The sequence below is a fragment of the Strongyloides ratti genome (assembly GCF_001040885.1).
Source record: "Strongyloides ratti genome assembly S_ratti_ED321, chromosome : 2".
Lineage (NCBI taxonomy): Eukaryota > Metazoa > Nematoda > Chromadorea > Rhabditida > Strongyloididae > Strongyloides > Strongyloides ratti.
Window position 1 is genome coordinate 317,242 of NC_037308.1, and position 24,652 is coordinate 341,893.

Genomic DNA, 24,652 nt, shown 5'->3' on the forward strand with positions numbered 1-24,652 from the left:
GTATACCTAATTGTTTTTAAAGCAAAAAATATTCTTAATTAGTAATAGAGAATTGTTTTATATAATTATATTTAAAAAAATTAATAATTCTTAAAAACATTGCTTATAGAAAAAAACGTATTTTTTTTAAATTATAAATTATTTTAATTGTTTCTAATTTTGTCTAGCTAAAATAAAAACTTTAAAAGTTAAATGCTTAATATGTATTGATATAATTTTTTAAGTATTTTTATGAAAGAAAATTGATAAAAATTAGTTATTTTTTAAATATATTTTCTATTTACATGTAAAATCAAAAGTAATTATTATCCATGATTATATTTACTTTTATTAAATATAAAAATTTTTATGTTTAATCTACTAAAGAATTTTAAATAATATTCGGAAGAAAGTCTACTTTTTCTATTTGTGTTGAATCTAATGAAAATATACTTTTTTTACATTAATTTTTCTCTTTTTTTTTAATAATATGGTTCTAAAATATAGCCAGTTTCTTTTCTTTTAATTATAATTATACTTTTTTTTAGTAAAATAAAATATTTCTATATCTAATTCAAATGAAATTTCATTTTTATTGTATCTTTTTTAAATGGTAAGAGATATTTTAGTTGTAGGATTTAATATTTAAAGATTTTTAAGAGGAATTTTTTTATATCATTCTTTAAATTTAGTTGTACCTATTTTTTAAAATTTTTTATTTTGAATTTTTGACAGTTTACCATTATATATATTTAAAGAACTACTAGTACTATTACTGTAAGTCTTATTGACAAAATTACTTTCTTCTTTACATTTTTATTCTTGTAATATTTATTTGGTAAATTTTTTTTTTTTGCAAAACAATTAAATTTATTCATAAAAATTATAAATTTATATTGGTTAAAGATTTTAATAAATTTTTATTGTAATATTTTGAAATTATTTATATCAATTTTATAAGTAGATTTTTTAAAATTATCAAATTACTGTTTGATTTTTTTAATATTTTGTCAATTTTTGTTAACCAAATATTTTCTTGTACAATGAATTTTGAATTTATATATAATATATTTGTAATTTCATCCTTATTCTATTTACATATTTATTATTATCATAAAATTTAGTTTTTATATAAGTAATTCTTTTTATATTTTATATGTTTTGATTCAAAAGCTATAAATAAATTATTAATTATATTAATATAAATAATTTTTAATCTCAAAAAATATCACAAAACTTTGACGATTTTTTAATATTATTTGCACATTCAATAATTACATAATTTTTATATATAATTTTAAGTGATTACAAAATTAATTTTAATAATTTATTACAGTTTATATATTTTTATAATTTATTTAATAACATTTTTAAATTAGTAAATGATACATATAAAAAAAAATAGTTATCGTTGTAAGATATATAAAGTTTAATTAAGTTACACAAAAAATTATTATTTAACATTTTAATTTAATTATTAATTATATTTTTTTTAGATTGTTTTTAGTAATAATGTCTATTGAAACCAACAACTTTTATGTTGAAATTTGTGATCTTTGTCGATTATATCGCCTTATTTCACCATTAGCTGCTACTAATATTGAAATGACAATTGTTGTATCAAATGATGGTTTACGTTTTGTTACTGAGACAGCATTACAATTTCAAACTATTATTTATTATAATTCTAAAAATATTAAAACATTAAAATTTAATTCTGGGGATAATTTTGTAATTATCAAAATACCAACTAGAGATTTTTTAGATACCTTAATGGGTTGTGGACATAATAGTATTGTGGCAAAACTTATATACGATGAAAAAAAAAATGAAGATAGTCTTTATGTTATAATAGATGAAACGATAACAAAAACTACTTTTACTATTCCAGCATCATCAACAATCATAACTACAGTATTTAATGAAAGCAAAACAAATATAGTTCAAGTATGTACACTTCTTTCAAAACCGTTAAGTAACAATATTCAATATGTTTCGGAATATGTTGATAATGTTAAATTGGTTTTATCATCAGAAGGTATTTACTTTTTTTCAGAATGTGATGGATGTAAATTTGAGGTTAGTTTTATAAATAATAATTTATTTATATTTTTATAGTGCAATATTCTTTTAAAAAGTGAAAATATTATTGAAATTTCTTCTTGTTTTGTAGATATTTATTGGTATACTGCAAATTCACTTAAAAAACTTTTACCATATTTAAATTTAGCTAAATATTGTAAAATAAAAATATCTCGTTTTGGTACTTTAGAATGTAAAGTTGAATTTAATGATTCAAAGTTTTCTGTAAATACCGTTCAAATATGGATTGCTGGAATACATGATCCTAACATTGATATTAACAAAAAATAAAAATTTAACATTCTTTTGGTTTACTTTATAAAATTACAATACTTTGATATACTTTTTTTTATTATAATAAAAATATGTCTACAGTCTGTCTAACCTTTTTTTTTATTGAAATAAGTAAATGTTTTTACATTCATTGTATAAATTATTCATTTTACAATAACATTTATATAAAAATTATTATTAAGATGTTTTCAGATTACACCTTATAATAAAATAAATTTACAATATTTTGATTAAAATCATTTTTCCATCTTAGTCATAATAATTTTATTCATATAAACATATGTATTACAAACTGATTTAAATTGATTTAATAATTAATTACCATCTTTTCTTCTTTTACTTTATCTTTAAGATACCTATAATAAAAGAACAAATCTTCCAATAAATTTCTCTTCCTCTTTTTCTAAAACAGTTATCTGGCCCAATTTTTTCAAATATACACATATCTGAATATATATTTATATATGTACTATTCTTAACTAATTTTCATATCATTTTTGCTAACACAACTGTCTCCAGTAAGAAGGTATAAGAAATGCGTAACTTTTTTTATTATAATAAAATTTTAATGCCATTATTTAATATAATATGTGTATATATAAATTTTTTTTTTGTATATCACTTTATTAATAGAAAATAATCATTTTAAATATAAATTTCTAGACAAATTATTTTAGTAATTATCTATTTAACTTTAAATATAAAAGATATAAAAATGTATTATAATATATTTATCATCATCATATCATTATATAACATTTTAATAAAAATAATTTAAAAAAATTTCTTTTTAACACTATAGTATATTTTTATTAAAAATGATATAAATAAAATATTCATTTATATTTTTATTAATGAATGGCATCTGTTAATTGTATTCATTTTTTCTCTTAACCCTATTCATCTTTTTGTTTCTTTTTTTTTATATTAATCAAACAAACAAATATAATATAAAATTTTTAAAATATAATAGTTAATTACAAAATAAAAATCTTCATATTTTATTTCTTAAAGGATACATTTTATAGATGTGTTTTGTCTGATGTAATTATATTACAACTTCTGTCCTGTTTCTATTAAATAACGCCTTTAACATTTTACTTATCCCTCTTTCATTAATATTATATATATTTTTAACCTTAATCATTTTGAAAACTTTGATTTATAAAACTATCTGCCAATCATTTTAAAAACAATACTGTTCACAAACTTTTTTCTCATCTGACATTTGTACATTCAAGCTGTTGTAGTATTATTATTTAAGGTTATGCTTAATATACATAAACATTTATAATTCATTTTACTTTTATATAATACTTTTTAAAGCAATACTTTTTTATTATTAAATTTTTTTCTAATATATCATTTTTTTTTTAGGGATGAAAAGGATATTCCTTTATCAATACCTTTTAATATTAATTCCATTAATAATTAATGGATTTCTTGAACCACCACAATTTAATTTAGCTAAACATAAGAAAATTATCGCAACATCAACATGTGGTGAACTTCATGGAAAACCTTATCGTGAAATATTTTGTTCATTAGCTTCATCTTTACCATATACACCATATCAACAAATGACTAGTGCAATTGATGGAAATCCTTTCCGTGAAGCTCGTGCTGAACATTCATTTTTAAGAGAAGGTCAAAGTTGTGATATTTGTGAAGCAAATACTACTTTAGAACATCCACCATCAAATATGGTTGATGGTTCTAATGCCTGGTGGCAATCACCACCTTTATCAAGAGGACGAGAATATGAAAAAGTTAATATTACAATAGATCTTGGACAAGAATTTCATGTTGCTTATATTTATATAGCAATGGCTAATTCTCCAAGACCAGCAACATGGGTATTAGAAAGATCAACAGATTATGGAAAAACTTTTAAACCATGGCAATATTTTGCTGAACATAATAGTGATTGTGCAAGACATTTTGGTTATAATTCATTAGCTCCAATAACAAGTGATGATAGTATTGTATGTAGTAGTGAATATTCTAAACTTCAACCAATGGATAATGGTGAAATATATATTAATTTACTTGAAAATCGCCCTGGTAGACATAATTTTTCAAATTCTCCTATTCTTCAAGAATTTGCCAGAGCAACAAATGTTAGATTAAGACTGTTATCAGTTGCTACATTACATGGTAATTTAATGGATATTCATAGAGGAAATGATCCAACAGTTACTAGAAGATATTTTTATGCTATAAAAGAAATAAAAATTGGTGGAACATGTGCATGTCATGGTCATGCTAAAACTTGTGATTATTTAGATTCAACAAGATCAGATAAATTAATATGCCGTTGTGAGCATAATACTTGTGGTGATAGATGTGATATGTGTTGTCCTGGATATGAACAAAAAAAATGGCAATTATCAAGAAGTGGACAATTTTTTGAGTGTGAAAAATGTAATTGTCATGGACATACAAATGATTGTATTTATGATGAAGAATTAGATAAAATTAATGGTTCTTTAGATATTTATGGAAAATATTCTGGTGGTGGAAGATGTCTTAATTGTCAACATAATACTAAAGGTATTAATTGTAATGAATGTATTGATGGATATTATAGACCAGAAGGAAAAAAATGGAATGATATTGATGTTTGTAAAAAATGTAATTGTGATCCATTAAAACATACTGGAAGATGTTCTGAGGGTACTGGAAAATGTGAATGTTTACCACAATTTACTGGAGAAAATTGTGATAAATGTTCTATTGGATATTATAATGAACCTGAATGTAAACCATGTGAATGTTTTTATCAGGGTACTGTAAATAATGTTTGTCTTCCTATTGGTGAAAAATGTCCATGTAAAAATAATTATGAGGGACAATTTTGTGATATATGTTCATCTGGTTATTTTAATTTAACATCAGGTTGTGAAAAATGTCATTGTGATAGTGAAGGTGCAGCAAATGGTGAATGTGATCTTACTACTGGTGCATGTAAATGTAAAACAAATTATGGTGGAGATAAATGTGATACATGTGCTATTGGTTATTATAATTATCCAACTTGTACATTTTGTCAATGTGATCCATCTGGTACAGAAGGTGGTATGTGTGACTCATTAACTGGACAATGTTTATGTAAAAATGGATTTTCTGGAGATAAATGTAATCAATGTGAAGAAAATTATTATGGATATCCTAATTGTAAACCATGTAATTGTGATTCAGCTGGATCAAATTCAACACAATGTCATTCCACAACTGGTGAATGTCCTTGTCGTGAAAATTTTGCAGGTAGAATTTGTGATAAATGTTTACCAGGATATTATGCATATCCTGAATGTTTACCATGTAATTGTTTTGCTCAAGGTTCAAAAGGAAAAACATGTGATTCAAAAGGAAATTGTCACTGTAAAGATAATTTCCAAGGAAAAAGATGTGAAAAATGTAAAGATAATTTTTTTAATTTTCCTGTTTGTGAAGAATGTAATTGTGATCCAGATGGTGTTACAAAAGATTTTGGTGGTTGTGATAAAGTTACACCAGGAGAATTATGTGAATGTAAAAGTAATGTTATCGGAAGAACTTGTAATAAATGTAAAGAAACTTTTTGGGATTTAAAAAAATATCATGATGAAGGTTGTATTAGTTGTGGTTGTGATACAACTGGCACACATTCAGGTCTTAATCTTTGTGATGAAAAGAAGGGTCAATGTCAATGTAAATTATATATTTCTGGAAGAAGATGTGAAAAATGTAAAGATGGTTTTTATAATAAAAATGATATAAATTTTCTTGGATGCCAATCATGTAAATGTAATTTAGCTTCTTCTCAAGGTAATACATGTAATGCTGAAACAGGACAATGTCATTGTAAACCAAGAATTGGTGGTGAAAAATGTGATAAACCAATTGAAAAACATTTCTTTCCAACACTTTGGCATATGCAGTATGAAGCTGAAGATGGTAAAACTCCTGATAATAATGGTGTACGTTTTTCTATGGATTCTGAACAATTTAGTAATTTTTCATGGAGAGGTTTTGTTGTATTTTCACATATACAAGAAGAAGTACATTTAGTTGTTGATGTTATGAAAACATCTGTTTATAAAATTCTTGCTCATTATCATAATCCAACAGATGTTGATAATGAACTTTTAGTATCAATAACACCATATTCATTAACAACTCAAGAACAACCACAACAATCATTTGAAACTATAATTTCTCCAAGTTCAATGCCAACAACAAAAATAATTAATCCTGATAATAAACCAATTCCAATATCACATGGAAGACATATAATAAAATTAAAAACAAAAAAACGTCTTTATTTAGATTATATAGTTCTTTTACCATCAGAATATTATGAAGGACATAATCTTAAAGAGGATATACATGAAATATGTAAAATAAATCAAACAGATAATGAATATTGTGTTAAAATATTATATCCACAAATACCAAATACTATAAAAGTAGAAAAACTAGAAAAAGTATTTGATAATATTATTTTTAATGTACCAAATTCTGGTGAATATGTAGTATTATTTACTTATAATTATTATCGTCCAGAAATTGAACCTGCTTCAGTATGGGATGATCAAAAAAAATTTGAAGGTGTAGCAAATTTTGTTCATTGTCCCTATCAAACACCATGTCGTGAGTTAGTTGTTAGTAAAGGTACTCCAACAATATTTAATGTAACAAAAAGTGGTGAATATAAAATTGGTATAAAATATGTAATACAAAAAGATTTAGAAATTAAGAATATTGAAATTATACCATTAAATGAATGGAAAAATTCATATTTAAATGTTCATAAAGTTTGTATATCATTAAATAATAAATGTGTTGATCAATCATATCCAGATGCACAAAGTGGAATTGTAACAGAAATTGAAGATTCTGATGGAAATAAACCAACACCAGGAGAAAAATTATCATTTGATATAGCTAAGAAGAATAAAATTAATGTAATGTCATTAGATAATTCTCAAAATACTATTGAAGTTAATGGTATAGTTGATAAAGAAAATTATTATAATTTTATTGTTGATTATTATAATCCAAATGGTAAAGAAAGAATATTAAATATACTTTTTAATGATAATAATGAACATACATATGATGCTAAATTAAATATTGAATTTTGTCCTTCTCATTCTGGTTGTAGAAGTATTGTAACATTTGATCAAGGACAATTATATCAATATGTTAAAGATAAATATTCATTAACAATTATTGGTGAAGAAGATCTTTATGAACCAATATATTTTGATACTGTTACAGCTGTTCCATCACAATTATTTTCTCAAAATTTACTTAAATTACAACCATTAGAAATGTCTAAAGAATTTACAAATAGATGTTCAGAAAATTTATATAAAAATGATCCAGAAAATGTTGATGAATATTGTAAAGAAAAAATATTTTCACTTACTACTGATTTTAATGGTCAAGCACAACCATGTAGTTGTAGTGCTTCTGGATCACTTAGTTTTAATTGTCAAGAATATGGAGGACAATGTTCATGTAAACCTAATGTTATTGGAAGAAAATGTGATAGATGTGCACCAGGATATTATTCTTTTCCATCATGTATAAAATGTAACTGTGGTCCTAATGAATCATGTGATGAATATACTGGACAATGTTCTTGTCCTCAACATGTTGAAGGTAAAAGTTGTGATAAATGTGTTAAATATGCTTATGGATATGATCCATTAATTGGATGTCAATTATGTGGTTGTAATAAAGATGGAAGTGAAGGTGGTGAATTAGAATGTGATCCATTATCTGGACAATGTCTTTGTAAAGATAATGTTGGTGGAAGAAAATGTGAATCATGTTTACCAGGTTTTTATGGATTTCCTTATTGTAATGAATGTAATTGTGATACTAGAGGAACAACATCTGACATTTGTAATTCACAAAATTCTGAATGTATATGTAAAAAAAATGTTGGAGGAAGAAATTGTAATCATTGTTTAAGAGGAACTTTTGATCTTACTGATAAAAATCCAGAAGGTTGTTCTAATTGTTTTTGTTTTGGTACAACAGATTCTTGTATCTCATCAATGTTTAATGTTTATTATGAAGAATTTGATAATTTTGCATGGAAATGTGATGATATTAATGGTGTTGTATCAGGTGATAATGGTGAAATAACTTATACACCATCAAATGATAAATTAGTTAAAGATGTTTATTTAATATATAATCTTGAAAGTAATAATGATTATACTGGTATTTATGGTCAATCTATTTCATATTATGCTTCAACAATACCTAATGATAAAGAAAAAATTTTTAATAATGAACCTGATATAAGATTAATTGGAGAACATGGTATTGCTGAAGCATGGCTTCAATTACAACCATCTGATCCATCTAAAAAATTTATTGTATCTATTCAATTACTTCCTGAATTTTGGGTTAAAAAAGATGGTGAACATGTATCTAGAAGTGATCTTATGATGATACTTGTTAAATTAAAAGAAATTCAAGTTAAAGTTTCATATTATGAAAAACCTATCAAAGCTTCTATTTATGATTTTAAAATGACTAGAGCATATCCAGAACAAAAAAGTGATTTATTTACTGTTTCAAGATCATCATCAGTTGAGAAGTGTGAATGCCCACCATCATATACTGGTCCATCATGTCAAGAATGTGCTCTAGGTTATTATCGTATTAAGTCTGGTGATTATTTAGGTTCATGTGTACCATGTGAATGTAATGGACATTCAGATATTTGTGATAAAGATACTGGTATATGTCAAGATTGTCTTCATAATACAATGGGAGATCATTGTGAAATATGTATTGAAGGATTTTATGGTAATGCTACAACTGGAACAGAATATGATTGTTTATCATGTCCATGCCCATTAAGAGAAAATAATGAAAACTTTGCTATTGGTTGTGATGTTTATGAAAATGGTAGACCAGAAAAATGTTATTGTAAAGAAGGATATACAGGTGAAATTTGTGATCGATGTGATACTGGTTATTATGGCACACCATTCAGATCTGATGGTTCATGTCAAAAATGTTTCTGTAACAATAATAATAATCTTACTGTTCCTGGATCATGTGATAATGTTAAAGGATTTTGTAATTATTGTCAAAATAATACATCTGGAATGTATTGTGAGGAATGTGATGATTGGTATTTTGGTGATGCTATTAATGCTAAAAATTGTACTACTTGTACTTGTGTAATTGAAGGAACAGAAGAATGTGACAAAACAACTGGTAAATGTTATTGTTTAGAAAATGTACAAGGAGAAACTTGTAATGAATGTATACCCGAAGCTTATGGTTTTGATTCAGGTGAAGGATGTAAAATGTGTAATTGTGGTGAGGCATCATCTAATAAACAGTGTGATTTAAAAACTGGACAATGTGCTTGTATGCCAGGAGTTACTGGTTTACAATGTGATCGTTGCATGCAAGGATTTTGGAATTATAGTCCAGAAGGATGTAAAAAATGTGACTGTGAAGCTGATTTATCAAAAGGAACTGTTTGTGATGTTAATACTGGTCAATGTCATTGTCAACCAGGAGCTACAGGACCAAGATGTGATCAATGTATAGCAAATTTTTTAAAAATTCCAGATTATGGTTGTAGACAATGTGATAATTGTGTATTTTCATTAAGAGATATGTTAGATGTTATGGAAGGTACATTACAAACAGTTATAGAGACAGTCGATTCAACTCCACCAGCAGCATTAGTTGGAGCTAAATTAAGTAAATATGAAAAAGAATATAAGTTATATAATCCATTAGTTCAAAAATTAATAATTCAAAAAGATAATGAAACATTTTTAAATGAACTTGCTGAAGTTGAAGAATTAAAAAAAAATTCATCACTAAATGTTATAAGATCAAATATGACATTAACTCATCTTAATGAATATATAGAATCAATAAAAAATTTAATTCAAGAAACTAGTGAATTAAATGATGATGCAAAATACATGTATGAAACAACAAAAAATATTGTTGATGGAATAAAACAAATTCCAGGATTATTTATGTCGAAACAAAATATAGAAAATCGTGAATATTTAATTAAAGGTGCTTCTAATATTTTATCAACAATGACTTCAAATGATAATTTTGATATGAAAAAAATAGAAATTATTAAGAAACTTGATGATATTAAAAATAAAATTAATGATATAAATAAAATAACAAAACGAAATGAAAACATTAAAAAGTATATTGAAAAATTAGATAAAGAAATAGACGAATCGTCAAAATTAACAAATGAACAGTTGGATCAATTAATTAATATTAGTAGTATTGTTAAACAGTTAAATAAAACATTAAATGAAAATGTCTTATTTAGAATAAATGCAGCTATTAAAGGTCTTAATGAAGGAAATCAAAACTTACCTTCAATGATATCCAATATAGATAAAAAAATTATTGAAACAAAGAAAATATTGAATAATTATACTAACATTTCAACACAACTTGTTGATTTGAAAGAAACACTTCAAGTTTATATAAATGATTTAAAAATTGAAAATGATAAAATATCAAGAAAAAAGAGAAATATTGATAGTAGAAAATTAAATCAAAATGTTGGAAAATTAGAAATTCAATCAAATGAAATTAAGGAAATGTTTGAGAATACCAAAAGAGTTTCTGGAAATGCAGTTGAAGCGGGAAATGTTTACAAAAATATAACAGAAATTATTAAAAATGCTAATGATATAACATTAAAAGCATTAGAAATATGTGAAGATGGTGCCAAAAATTCAGATGGTCTTGAAAGTATTGTTAAAGAAATAAAAGAAGATAACGGAAAAGTTATGAATACTATCAATGATATAAGAAAAGATCTTTTAAATGATGTTGTTTTTAAAAATAACAAGATTAATGATAATTTAAATGAATTGAAAGAGAAAGTTGGTACATTAAAAGAAAATATTAAAAAACATCGTGATATACCTAGAGAATCTATTGATGATGAAGAATTTGTAAATAAAGTAACAGAAACAAAAAAATCATTAGATAATCTTAAAAATGATTTAAATTCAATCATTGCTAATAGTGATAGTGTTGTTGAAGCCACTAATAACTTTACAAATGATTGTTCTAGGGTTAGTCAAGAAATTCGTGGAACAAAAGTTCAAATAGATGATTTAATAAAAATGAGTGAACCAACAATTGAAAAAATGAAATCATTTGAGAAAAAAATGACTAATTTCACAAGTCATATAAACACTGCTCAAGCAAAATTGGCTGCTTTACGTGAAAAAATAGATATTGCAAGAAATATGGCTAATAGAATTAAGTTAGGAGCACATTTTGAGAAAGGAAGTTCACTTGAATTAAATGTTAAAGGAAAAGTACAAGATGTTGCTGGATTTAGTGATATTTCTTTCTATATGAAAACACGTTCTCTCACTGGTTTAGTAATGTATTTTGGTAACACTGGAACATCTTCATCTATTGAGTATATTGCAATGAATTTAGTAAATGGAAGACCAAAAATATCTATTAATCTTGGAAAGACACCGGTTGAAGTTACACTTAATACAATGATTAATGATAATAATTGGAGATTTTATAGAATTGAAAGAATTGGTAAAAGTATTTCAATTTACCTTAGCAAGCCTATGTCATTAGAGAATGAAGAAACTAAACAGCTAATATTACCATCTGATAGACATGTTTTTAATCTTGATCCAAGTAGAGGTAAATTATTACTTGGTGGAATAACAGATGAATTGATTCCAAAGAAGATAATTAGTAAAGATTTTATTGGTTCAATAGAAGAATTCCGTATCAATAATATTTATAATAGTTTATGGAGTTATAAAAGACAAGTTAATGTTACTGGAGCTTTAGTTAGACCAATATTTAAAGATGAATTGTCAAGTGATGGTGTTAGTTTTGATGGTAATGGTTATATTGCATTACCACATGAAAAATGGGATGTTACAAAAAATACTGCTTTTACAATGTCCTTCCAAACATATGTATCCAATGGTTCACTATTTTTCCTTGGTAAAGATAATGATTATTTAATGGTAAAAATTGAAAATGGATACATTAAATTATTAATAAATCTTGGATCTGGTGATATGGAAATAAGTAGTATTAAAAATACCTATGCTGATGGACATTGGCATTCATTACGTGTTGATAGAGTTGATAAAAAAGCACGTCTAACTGTTGATGATGTAGATAAAGTTGAAGGTGAAACTTTTGGAAGTATGAGTGAATTAAAATATGACAAATTATATTATCTTGGTGATGTTGGTTATGAAACTAAAAAAAAATACCAAGTAATTCCATTTAGAGGTTGTATTAAAAATTTTAAAGTTGGAAATAATTTTGTTGATCTTAGAAAAGCATTATCTTCTAAGGGTGTACAAATGTCATGTCCTTCACAAATTATTAGACTTGCTACATTTACTACACCACAATCTTCTATAAAATTTGAAAAAACAACTATTGATAAAAATATTGAAATTTCATTAAAATATAAAACTATTCAAAATAAATTAACATTATTCACACTAGAAGATGTTAATAATAATAATAATGAAATGAGATTTATTATTGATAATGGATATCTTTATCTTTTAATAAATGAAGAAGAACTTGCTAAATCAGATTTTATTTCAGCATCAGATGGAAATTGGCATTTAGCTTCTTTATTTATAGATAAAGATTCTATTAAAATATTTGTTGATGATATACTTCTTAAGACAATTGAAAAACCAATTTCTATTTATAACAACTTTAGAGAAGTTTCTTTAAGAATCGGTGCTAATGACGAGAAATGTGATCCTAAATATTGTATTAGTGATTTAATCTTTAACCAAAATCTTCTTAATCTTGCTGAAGGCATTGTCAATGATGTCAAACTACAGGAATGTAGTACCGTAACTTCTAATGAAGATTGTATCTCAACATTGAAATCATTTACTTCTAGTAATGAAATTACTTCTGGTGAAAAATCATCTACCTCAGCTGAAGAAACAATATATACTCTTCCCAGTGATGAAGAAGATGATGATTTATCTATTATAGAATCTACAACACCAAAAATTACATATAATTCAGAAGCATGTTATATACCAAAAGATAATAAAGAAAATAATGGAATAAGATTTGGTTTACAACAACATTCACGTGTTGAATATGAAGAACCTTCAATTTTCCTTTCATCAGATTCAATGGCAATTTCTGTTATGATTAAACCAACAGCGGCTAATGGATTAATTGCATATATTTCAAATCCTTTAACAACTGAATTTATGTCAATATATCTTATGGAAGGTTTTGTACATTTTACTTTTGGAAATGAAAATAATAACATTGACTTGAAGAGTAAAATAAATATTTTAAATGAAAAATGGCATACAATAAGAGCTGAAAGAGAAAAAAATGTTGGAATTCTTCAAATAAATAGTAAAACAGAAAATGAAGGACAAACAACTGGAGAAATGAATATTCTTGATCTTAAAGGACCAGTATTTTTTGGTGGTCTTTCAAGTGACATTCAAGCAACGTACTCTAAACTTTTCCCTAATATGACAATCAAATTTACTGGATGCATGAGTGAATTCAAATTAAATGAAAAAGATTTTACTTCACAAAGAAATGATATTGGTATTAAAAATTGTAGTGAGTCAAATGAAATAGGTATGTTTTTTGGTTCATCTGGAGGATATGCTGTACTTAATCAAGATTTTTCTGTTGGTTCTAACTTTAAATTAGAATTTGAAATTAAACCAAGAACAAAAGATGCTATTTTACTTTCTATTGGTGTTGATGATTCATTCAATTTCCAATTAATTAATGGTACATTAAAATTAACAGTTGCTACAGGAAATGTTCAAGAATCAATAGAATTTTCAACACCATATTCAGGATACTTTTGTGATGGTCAATGGCATAATATAATTTTATATAAAAATAAAAATCTTATTTCATTAAGTGTAAATGGTAAGAGTAAATTTTTATTCTTAAAAGGTAAGAAAAAGGTAGATGGTCTGGTAAAAGATGCTCTTTATCTTGGAGGTATACCAAAAGATATTAAATCAAGAGGACTTGAAACAACTTCATCATATCAAGGATGTATACGTGTTAGCACATTTGATAAGAAAAGTAAAAGAGCACGTAAACAAATTAATATTCTTGATAAAGTTCAATATTTTGGCGATATTACTCCAAGTATATGTCCCCTTCATTAAGAAGATTTATGTTCAAGATATTTTAATATAAATACTAATATAAACATTTTTACTATTTCATATTATAAAATATATCTTCAAATATTTTAGAAGTAATTCACAAAATAAAATGCATACTTTATTTTTATGAAAAATTTGAATCAAAAATATATATCTCAAAGGGTTATATATATATATTTATTTTCTTTTTAAAAATAAAATACACTAGTTAAAAAAATCTCAAATGACAAAATTATGATGTGATTTAAAAGAAGATAATTTAACAAAAAAGTTTATAACATATTTTTTCTTTTTTAAAAGTACAACATAACATATAAATTTGTACTTTTGTGTTTTTTTCTCTCCATAAAGTATTTCATTGTTTCTTTCGAATAATTTTTTAAATAACATCTCCATTGAATCTACATTTATATTTGTAGCTTTATTTATTACCATTAGCAACATTTCTTACTTATAAAAATTAATCCTTTTATTGACAAAAATTTCACAATATTTTCTTCATCTATAGTAATTGTGTTTTCCTTAAAAGATTCATTTCTATGAAATAAAAATTTATTTAAGTATTAATTTTGAATCAAATATTTTTTTGTTTTTATTTTATCAAAAAAAACGATACTAAAATTACCCTTATCAATGGTAGATAATGAAAATATTTTTTTTATTTATTAAACTTTCTTTATTTTTTTAATCAATTATCAAATATCTTTTAAAAATAATTATTTTCTTACAAATAATAAAATGTTAACTTTTATAAATTATGATATTTCTAAAAAAAATTGTTTAAAATATTTTCCATATCTAATATGAATTTATAAAAGAATAATACATCATTTTTTTAAATACACATACAATTTAGAATCTAAAAAAAAAATAAAATCGAAATTTCAAATATTGAATCATTTTTTTAATTTAAAAAATAAATGTCAGATGCATCTGACATTATAATAAATTTTTTTAACTTTCACTATATAATTGGAAATAATCAAATTAAAACAATTATTCTAGTTTAGATTTCTTCGAGAAATTGATTAAACGTAATCATATTTTAATAGAACTTTTCAATTCAAAAACATTACAATAAATATGTTTTGGAAAATTTTCAAATATGAAATTCATAACTCAAATAAATTAATATCTAAAACCATGAAACTAATTTTATTCGATTCCTTTTAAAAAATTAGTCTAGAACAAATTGTGTCCATAAAAATATTTTAACTATTTTCAAAGATTCTCAATTGGTCTAAATATATCCAATTTGACCACAAATATAAATACTAAAGAAGTACTTTTTTTTGGAATTTTAAAATGAAATTATACTCATCTTATAGTTCTTAAAAAAAATATAAATTTGTTCTAAAACATTTATTTTTCTTGACCAAAAAAAAACTATCATTTATATCAATTATTGTTCAAAACATTAATTATTTTCTACATATAATGATTCTTTATCATAATTCATTAGTTTATAAAATTTTCATTATTTATTATATTTAAAAGATATAGAACAAAATAATACTTTTAATAATTTAACTATAAGTATATTATATACAAAAAAAAATCACTTATATTTTAATATGGTAGAAAGATTATTTAATTATTTGGATGTGTCAAATTTTTAAAAGTTTTTAATTTTTGTTTAGCGGGAGATATATCCTCTCTAGATACTTTTTAATATAGACCATATGTGTGCTTTTCTCCAATAATAAAAAAATTTATGCGCTGAAATTGTTTATTAAATTTGTTTACTATATACATTTATTATTTTGTTTATTTATAATTTCTTCATAAGCATCTAAAATATTTATAATTTTTATTGAATTTGTCTTCATAAAAACATTGTACAAATATTATTGTTTGATTATGTTACGTATACATACATGTTCATGGATTAGTTATAAAAGTATGTTTTTTTTTATAAATTCTAGGATTAGCGATTATTATATTTAGATAATCAAATATATGGTATTGATATCCATCCAAATGGTAAAAAATTTGCTATTTGTCTTCAAGTTGATGGTGGAAAAGGTAATCTTGAAATGTGGTCTATGAGTCCAATATTAAATGACACAATACCCAAATCCACATCACCCTTATTTAATGTATCATTTCGATCCGGTTTAAATTCTGTTCGTTGGTCAAAATATGATTATGGAAAGTATTTAGCAGTATCAACAGAGGATGGAATTATATTAATTATTGAATATTTAGGTAGATGTCGTGAAAGTAAAGGATCTACAGGAGAAGACGAGGAGGATATTAAAGAATTGTACAAGACAAAGTATGAATTACATGGTCATTCATTGTCAGCAAATAATGCAGAATGGTCAAATGATGGAAGATTTTTGGCTAGTTGTGGTATGGATGGTAAAATTATTATATGGAATGTTAAAAAACTCCCAGAGAAAGTTGTTATTTTAAATGAAGCTTCTGGTGGACATACAGACAATGTTAATGGTATCTCATGGGATCCTATTGGGAATTTTTTAGCTTCACAATCAAATGATAAAACATTGAAAGTTTGGTCTGTTGATGATTGGAAAGTTAAAACTACTATTAGTAAACCTTTTGAAGGTGCTTGTAATTCAACAATGTTTAAAAGAATGGATTGGAGTCCTGATGGTATTATATTAATAGCTCCTGCTGCTATGAATAATAAGACACCTGCAACGCAAATAGTTTTAAGAAAAAATTGGGATTATAAAAAAGACATAATTGGTTTAAGGCAAAATTCAACTGTTGTTAAATTTATGCCTAGCTTAATGAAAGTTAAAAGTGAGAATGATGAAATATCAACAGTTATGGTATGTGCTATTGGTAGTAGAGATAGAAGTTTTTCATTATGGATGTTTCCAAGATATGAAAGACCACTTTGTTTAATAAGAAATTTATTTAATGATACTATTCATGATTTTTCATGGCATAATAACATTGTTGGAGCTTGTTCTAGTGATGGTAGTGTACAATTTATATCGTTAAAAGAGTCTGAATTTATTAAATTTTGTAGTATAGATGAATTAAAGAGTCGATGTCAATTTATTCATAAACAAATTCCAATTCAATTTAGAAGAGATGATGATATGTTAAATGATAGTATAACAGAAGATAGTTGTTTATTATATAAAGTTCCAAAGACGGTACCAGTTAAAACTACATCTATTATTTCTACTTCTTCTATTATCGTAGAAAAAGAACCTATAAAAAATAATGATAAAATTGAAAAAGAAAATTCTACGGAAACTGTTAAGCAACCAAAATTGATTGTAAGATCTAAAAATAATGCTACTGTTAAAATAACATCAACACAAATTATTAAAGAACCTGAAGAAGATATAAAAAATCAAAATGTCACAATAACACAACCATCAATGATATCACTTGAGAGATTAATTGATGAACAACAGTTTGTCAAACCAGCTTTAACAATGGAAGAATTTAATGTTTTATTAAAAACTAAAATTTTACAGGAATCTGAAGAAGATTTGTTGGATGTAAGTTTTGAATCGAATATGGAAACGTCAACTATAGAGCGTGCTGCTGTTCCACCAACTAAACCAATGAAAGGAAAATTGTCATTTACAATACCTGAATACAAAAAATTGTTAAAATACATAACTGAAAGTAAAGCTACAATAGTGGACTGTATTACAGCAAATAATGCTTGTCAATTAATGCCTGGTGTTAATATAACTAGAGTTACAGCAAAACTTGGACGTGTAATAGTTTGGGAAACAGTTATAACATCTAGAGTTGGTGTTGTTAAATTTAATGACCAATATACAGTTCTTGTATCATATGATAAAACAGTAACTATATTAGATTCTAAAACGGGTAGACAATTAATTCAATTTATTCCTAAAGAAATGACGTGTATAGTTTTTTTTAAAAATCATTGGCTTTCATTAGTTTCAGAGAAAGGAAAACTTTATATTTGGTATGTTTTTTATATATCTTAATATAAATTTTATTTTGATATAATTATCTTTTTAAGGAATTTACAAACTTTTCAAAACTCTATAACAATAAGTCTAAAAGCTATAATGCAAACAGAAAAGGAATTAGTAAATGTGTTAATATCACCTAATGGAATACCAATAATTTATTGTGAAAATAATCGTGTTTACTCATATTCAACAACAACTAATTCTCTTATATCAATTTCAAATACATCTGATGTAATAACAAGACATGCTTTAGCTAAAATATGTGGAGATCTTGATTCTCATTCTACGGGAGTAATATCGTCTTTGTTTGATTCTAATAAATTATATTCAAATTTAACGTTACCAGATGACATAACACAATTGTCAATTGAAAGGTCTTTAGAATCATTACTTACAGCCGCTAAAGCATTATCTGATTTTAGTGATTTCAAAAAATATTTACATTTATATGCACAGTCTCTTATTAATAATGGACATACTGAAAAGTTAGAAGGTTTGATAAAAGAAATAGAATCAAATAAAAGTTTAATATGTGGGCATGATTCAACTGAAGTTATAGACGAATTACAACCATACAAAGAAAAAAATCGTAGTTTTGGTAATAGTGCTTCTAAAGGTGTTGATTTAATGGAAAGTATTTAAATATGTAATGTTATCCTCCTGTTGGTATTGAAAAGTAGGAGAAGAAAAGAAAATGTAAAAAACAGATTTGGATTCGGAAAAGTCAGTAGTAGTGTGGTTTCTGAATGAGAGCCTTCAGTAGGATTAATTATTTTTGATATTTTAATATTTAATAAACTTTTCTAATATAAAAAAAGTATGTTGATAATAATAAGTATAGTTTTTTTTTTCAAAAAAGAATAGCATTAGCATTTTCTGAAAAATTGTTGTTTAAAATGATTCCAAAGTCAAGTTTATCTTTACGATAAAAATAGATTGAAGAAACCATTTTTGATGTTAATGTTTCGTAAATAAAAAGTTTTAAGCAAAATATAAGTTTCTGAAGTTAGTCTTAAAATTTCCTTAAATTTTTAAAGAGCTGTAACTTTTTTAAACAACGATTTATCAATGAAGTAATAAAATCACTATTATTTATCCAAATATACACTATATACTAATAAAAATGGTTTTAATAAGAAATTTTATATAAATTAAAAAAAAACTACTTTATTTACGATGATATCAATTTCTTTTTAGCAAATTTTTATTTATAAAAATATAACATAATGAAGAGAATAAACATTGTGTATTTATTGTATAAACTTAATATTCTACAATAATAATAAGAGTGTTTATTTTAAATCGGACAAAATATAATTAAATTTTTGAGAATATAAATGATAATACCGAATTCAAGTAATAGAATCATTGGATATTAAAAAGTTTTAAAATTTGTTCTTTTTAATCATATCAAGCGTTTCACATATTATTATATAATAATAGATAATAAAACTAGAGTAAAAAGTAAAAATTTTTCAATTTATTTATAGACATAAATCATTAATAGCTATAATATAACAGTAATTATCACTATAAAAAAGTATATAAATTAATTTAAGTTTATCTTGTTTTTTTTCTATTAAAAAATTTTTCTATTATATTAAATAAAATTTAAAAAAGTATTTGGAACAATTAAACAACAAACTAAAATAATAAAACTAAATTTTATTATAGATGTATAAAAATTGTTAACAAAATTAAATTAGATTTTATAAATTTAAAAAATACAAATATTTTCCATACTGAATTTTATGTTATTTCACAGATAATTATATTTAATTAAATAGTTTTAAACTAATTTATTGTGCTTTGCAATAAAAGTGCACGCGAAGCGTGCACCTGATTAAATAAGTAAAATTTTTAAACAAACAATAATTTTTCTGATATTTTTTCATTTTCAACAAAAATATTTAAGTTAAAAAAATAAATAATTTGAATTTGAAACAATATGATAAAAAAATATTATTTTTCAAATTTTTTTTTATTTTAAATTGTAAAATTAATTATTTATAAATAAATGTGTTAAGTAAATTGCTTAAAATTCGTGACTCTTAAAATTTTTGCTACATTCATATATAAATACCTTATTTAATTAAAATTTATAATTTCATAAAAAAAAAAAATTATTTTTAATAATTAAATTTAGCGAAATTTACTGTGTATTTTTAAAAAAAATCTTATAAGCAAAATTACTTAAAAATGACTAAAACTTGAGATATTCTATTAATTTTTAAAAGCATACAGTTATTTGGAACTTATAAACTTGTTGAGAAATTTCTTTTTGATAATAAAATTTTTCCATTTTTAAAAAACTTGAAAATGTAGATTTATAACGTCTACATCAGAACAGAAATTCTATTGCTTCCAAAACTTATGAAAATTTTAAATTCTTACTAAAAAAACCTTATTTAATCAATCAAAACTTTTTTGAACAAAATAATATTTCTGTGCTTTTTATTACTGGACAAATATAAACAACAATAAAAATTCAATTGTTGCAGCTTCATTAAACTGTTTAACATATTCGCTTCTTGCTGATTGTGTAAAGTTGTCAGAAGTAATTATTAGAAGACTTGAAATTATAGTAAAATAGAGGAATCAAAGTTTGGAAAAAAATATCACTGTTTTCATGGAATAGATGGCACATGAATACTCACATGGTAAGAAAAAAGTGGTCTACTAAATCAAACATCGATCTCACATCTTTTTTCTTTTATAATTAGATTATAATTTAAAAAAAAATTATATAGCCTTTTCTTTATTGAAAACAATTTCAAGATACTTTATTATATTCATAATTCTGAAAAAATATAAAACATTTAAAAAAATTATTATTTATGTTTGTAGAATTATTTAGTAAAAAAATAAACATCAAATACATTTATTTTTATTGTTTTTAATTATTAATATTTACAAAATGATATAAAAAATTTATTTTTTTAATAATTTTTAATAATAATCATAATTTATCATATAAATTTTTAATTTACAAAAAAAATAATTTCTTTTATTTATTTAAAAAAAACAGAAAATAAGAGGAAAAAACTATAAATAATAGCATTTTATATACAATAATATAAATAATCTTTTTAAAAAATAAAAATTTAATCTCGAGATCCTTAAAATGAAACTATTTCATTGATAAAATTTTAAATACTATCTATAATATTTTTGAAAAAAATATCTAAATCTATTTTTTTAAATTATTTATTTTAAGGTTAATAACAATAAAATTATTATAACACCATGAAACAAAGTTTAATTCATTAAGCGTTTTTAGTAAATATCAAAATTAGAAATTTTGTTTTATATGAAGAAAAACACTAACAAAAAAGTTGTGTAAAATGTAATTTTTAAACAATAATTAATTAACACATTTTGTTCAGGAAATGTGTTACATATATTAATGGCTTTCATTTTTTTTGGTAATTTTGTTAAAATTGTTTTTTAAATATTATACTATTTTCAAGTTAATTCTTGAGTAATAAAATATTTGTTTTTTTTTGCTAAAAGACTGTTTAATAAAACTATCTACTTGGAATGATTTTTTTAGGTTTGAATTTATTAAACATTTTTTTTTCTTAAAATAATTCAAGCATTTCCTTTGTCATTTTTATCATTTTCTTTTTCTTTCTCACTTTCCAAACTAGATAAACCAAAAAATTTTAAAATTCTTTTTCCTACAAGAGATGCTCTAGAACCTTTACGGTTAAATTTTTTATCATTATCTTTATTTTTTTCATGTTCTTTGTCAATACTATTTTTATGTAATTCAAAAGAACATCTTTCAATTCCAGCATCAAAACTTCCAGAATGGACTCCTGTAAATTTAATATTATCATCATCTTTGTAGTCATGAGCTGCCATAGAGTATGCTCTACCAATTCTTCCATAACTACCTCTTACTGGTGTTGAACTGTTTGATCTGCTATTATTGGCATAACCACTTCCTGGAGTAGTGGGATTGATAGACATTCTTCTAACATGTACATTACTTCCAGCAATATTATGTGGAAAATATTCTGGTACTGTTTTAATAATTAATGATTTTTTCCTTTCATCACAATTAATAATTAGCCCTATTCCAGTATTATCATCACTATGACTTTTTCTTCTTCCTCCATTATATTTATTACCTTCTTTTTCCTGTAATCTATCTAATAGTTGGTTATGCATTTCTATGCTAAAATTTGAATATTTAAATAAATAGGTATCATTTTAATTTATCAAATAATATATTTATTTAAATTTACTTAAAAATAAAAAAATACATTTAAATATTATTTTTTTAATTATCAAAAATTAATATTTAATAACATTTTTAAAGAAATAATATTTGTTTAAACTTACCTACTTCTTCTTGAGTATGGATCATTAATGATTTCTTGTTGCTTTAATTTTTCTTTCTTCTTTCTTTCTCTTTCTTTTTGTTCAATTTTCTATGAAAAAAAAAATTAAAAAAAGATTTAATTTAATAAAAAAAGAAGTGGACCTTTTTTTAACAAATAACAAAACTATTTTTAATATATAAGTATAATATAATTTTCTTTTTAAAATATAACTTACTTGTTTAGTTCTTAATGCCTGTGCTCCTAACATTTTTTTATTTTTTAATATAGTTATAATAATTTTTTTTTCTTAAATTTTCTAATTAAAATATTCAACAAAAATATTGAATAGAAAATTTTTTTTTACAATTAAAACAGATAATTTTTAATTATCTAAAGAATTAAATAAATATAAATAGTATTTTTACTGAAGTATTATAAAAAAAAAATAAGTTTAATACCTTTAAATAAAATTATATATTTATATATCTATAAAAATAAAATTAGAAAAAAAGAGATAAATTTTCTGAAGACAAAAGATCACTCTTCAATATCTTCTTTATATGCAGATTGTTTCATTTAAAAATTATAGTAATAAAGAGGAAATAAAATTTTTAACTTATCATGTAGAATAGATGGATGAAAATAGATTTATATATTCAAGAAGGAAATAAATTGTTTTAGTTTAATGTTATTTTTCTATCAGAAAAAGAATAAAAGACACTTGAAGAATGATGATTGAAATAATCTTAAAAAAAAGACACATTACATTTGATAAATTTTTCATGTAAAAAGGTTAAATAGAATATTTATTGGTTAAACTTTTACTATATATATATATATTTAGAAGAATATTATTGTTATATTTTTGTGGGTGGAAAAAAAGGGAGGAGAAAGTATAAAAATTTTGTTTCAAGATCCCAACGACGTTTTGATATTTTTGTATTTGGAAAAAAAAAATTGTAGTAAATGTTAGTCATAAAAAATTTATCATTCATTTTGTCTACAGAGATGTTTTTGATGTCTCCGTGATTTATGAAGTCACAAATATCAATAAATAATTGAAATATAAATGTTAGTATCAGATTGATAAAAAAAAAATTTGTTTTTTTTTATTAAAAAAAAGTAATAATAATTTTATTTTTGTTTTCAGGATATTTAAACATACTTTTTTCTAATACTATCAATGTTTATCTCAATAACAATATTTAGTTTTCACGTGCCCTTACAAATAAAAAAAATAAAAAAATATATTTAGTATATTATATAAAAATTTTTATCTTTTAAATATCTTTTATAAGTATAATCCACCAAAAATTAGATGAAGAAGATTGTATGTATGCGTATATGTATCATTGGTAATTACTGTTGGAAAGAAAAAGAATAGCAAAGTAGTACAATAAACATCCCTTTCTAATAAACTGTCATATCTTTTTCATTCTAGACTTTCATGTTAATCTTGAGTAATTTTTGATAGAAACAAAAAAAAAAAAGATTTATATTTAGAAACAAAATATATATAGATATTATTAAATGACATAAGAGAGAGATATAAAACAGAGATATGTAGTTGAAGTTATGATAATTTTTAAAAAAATCTACATTTCAATAAATGAGGGGTGTAAAAATAAAGAAGAAAAAAAAAGACAAATGGCACTTGTACTATGAAAAGTAACAAAAATTATTTTTGTTCATCTTTTTTCCATTATCATTCCATTATTTAAATTATACGTAATTAATTTTTACAATAAGTTAAATATTATTATTTATAAATTGTGATAATTTTTGTATATTTAGTAAAAAAATATTTATATAATATTGAGAT

General features: G+C 23.2%; 4 protein-coding genes across 4 annotated transcripts; 3 read left to right on the plus strand and 1 right to left on the minus strand.

The window, feature by feature from the left end:
* Positions 1-1,491: 1,491 nt before the first annotated feature.
* On the plus strand, positions 1,492-2,352 carry SRAE_2000008500 (Hypothetical protein; the record flags this gene model as incomplete). The annotated part of the gene is made up of 2 exons (XM_024650871.1): positions 1,492-2,058; positions 2,098-2,352. The coding sequence occupies 2 exons, from the start codon at positions 1,492-1,494 to the stop codon at positions 2,350-2,352; spliced, it is 822 nt and encodes a 273-aa protein (XP_024504605.1).
* A 1,382-nt stretch (positions 2,353-3,734) lies between these two features.
* On the plus strand, positions 3,735-14,558 carry SRAE_2000008600 (Laminin subunit alpha-5; the record flags this gene model as incomplete). Its single annotated transcript, XM_024650872.1, has 1 exon — positions 3,735-14,558. The coding sequence occupies one exon, from the start codon at positions 3,735-3,737 to the stop codon at positions 14,556-14,558; it is 10,824 nt and encodes a 3,607-aa protein (XP_024504606.1).
* A 1,860-nt stretch (positions 14,559-16,418) lies between these two features.
* SRAE_2000008700 (WD40 repeat and TUP1-like enhancer of split domain and WD40/YVTN repeat-like-containing domain and WD40-repeat-containing domain-containing protein) lies at positions 16,419-19,141 on the plus strand (the record flags this gene model as incomplete). Its single annotated transcript, XM_024650873.1, has 4 exons — positions 16,419-16,458; positions 16,506-18,489; positions 18,547-18,873; positions 18,922-19,141. 4 exons carry the CDS (start codon positions 16,419-16,421, stop codon positions 19,139-19,141), a joined length of 2,571 nt encoding a protein of 856 aa, XP_024504607.1.
* A 2,949-nt stretch (positions 19,142-22,090) lies between these two features.
* SRAE_2000008800 (Hypothetical protein) lies at positions 22,091-23,098 on the minus strand (the record flags this gene model as incomplete). Its single annotated transcript, XM_024650875.1, has 3 exons — positions 22,091-22,682; positions 22,850-22,938; positions 23,066-23,098. 3 exons carry the CDS (start codon positions 23,096-23,098, stop codon positions 22,091-22,093), a joined length of 714 nt encoding a protein of 237 aa, XP_024504608.1.
* Positions 23,099-24,652: the final 1,554 nt, after the last annotated feature.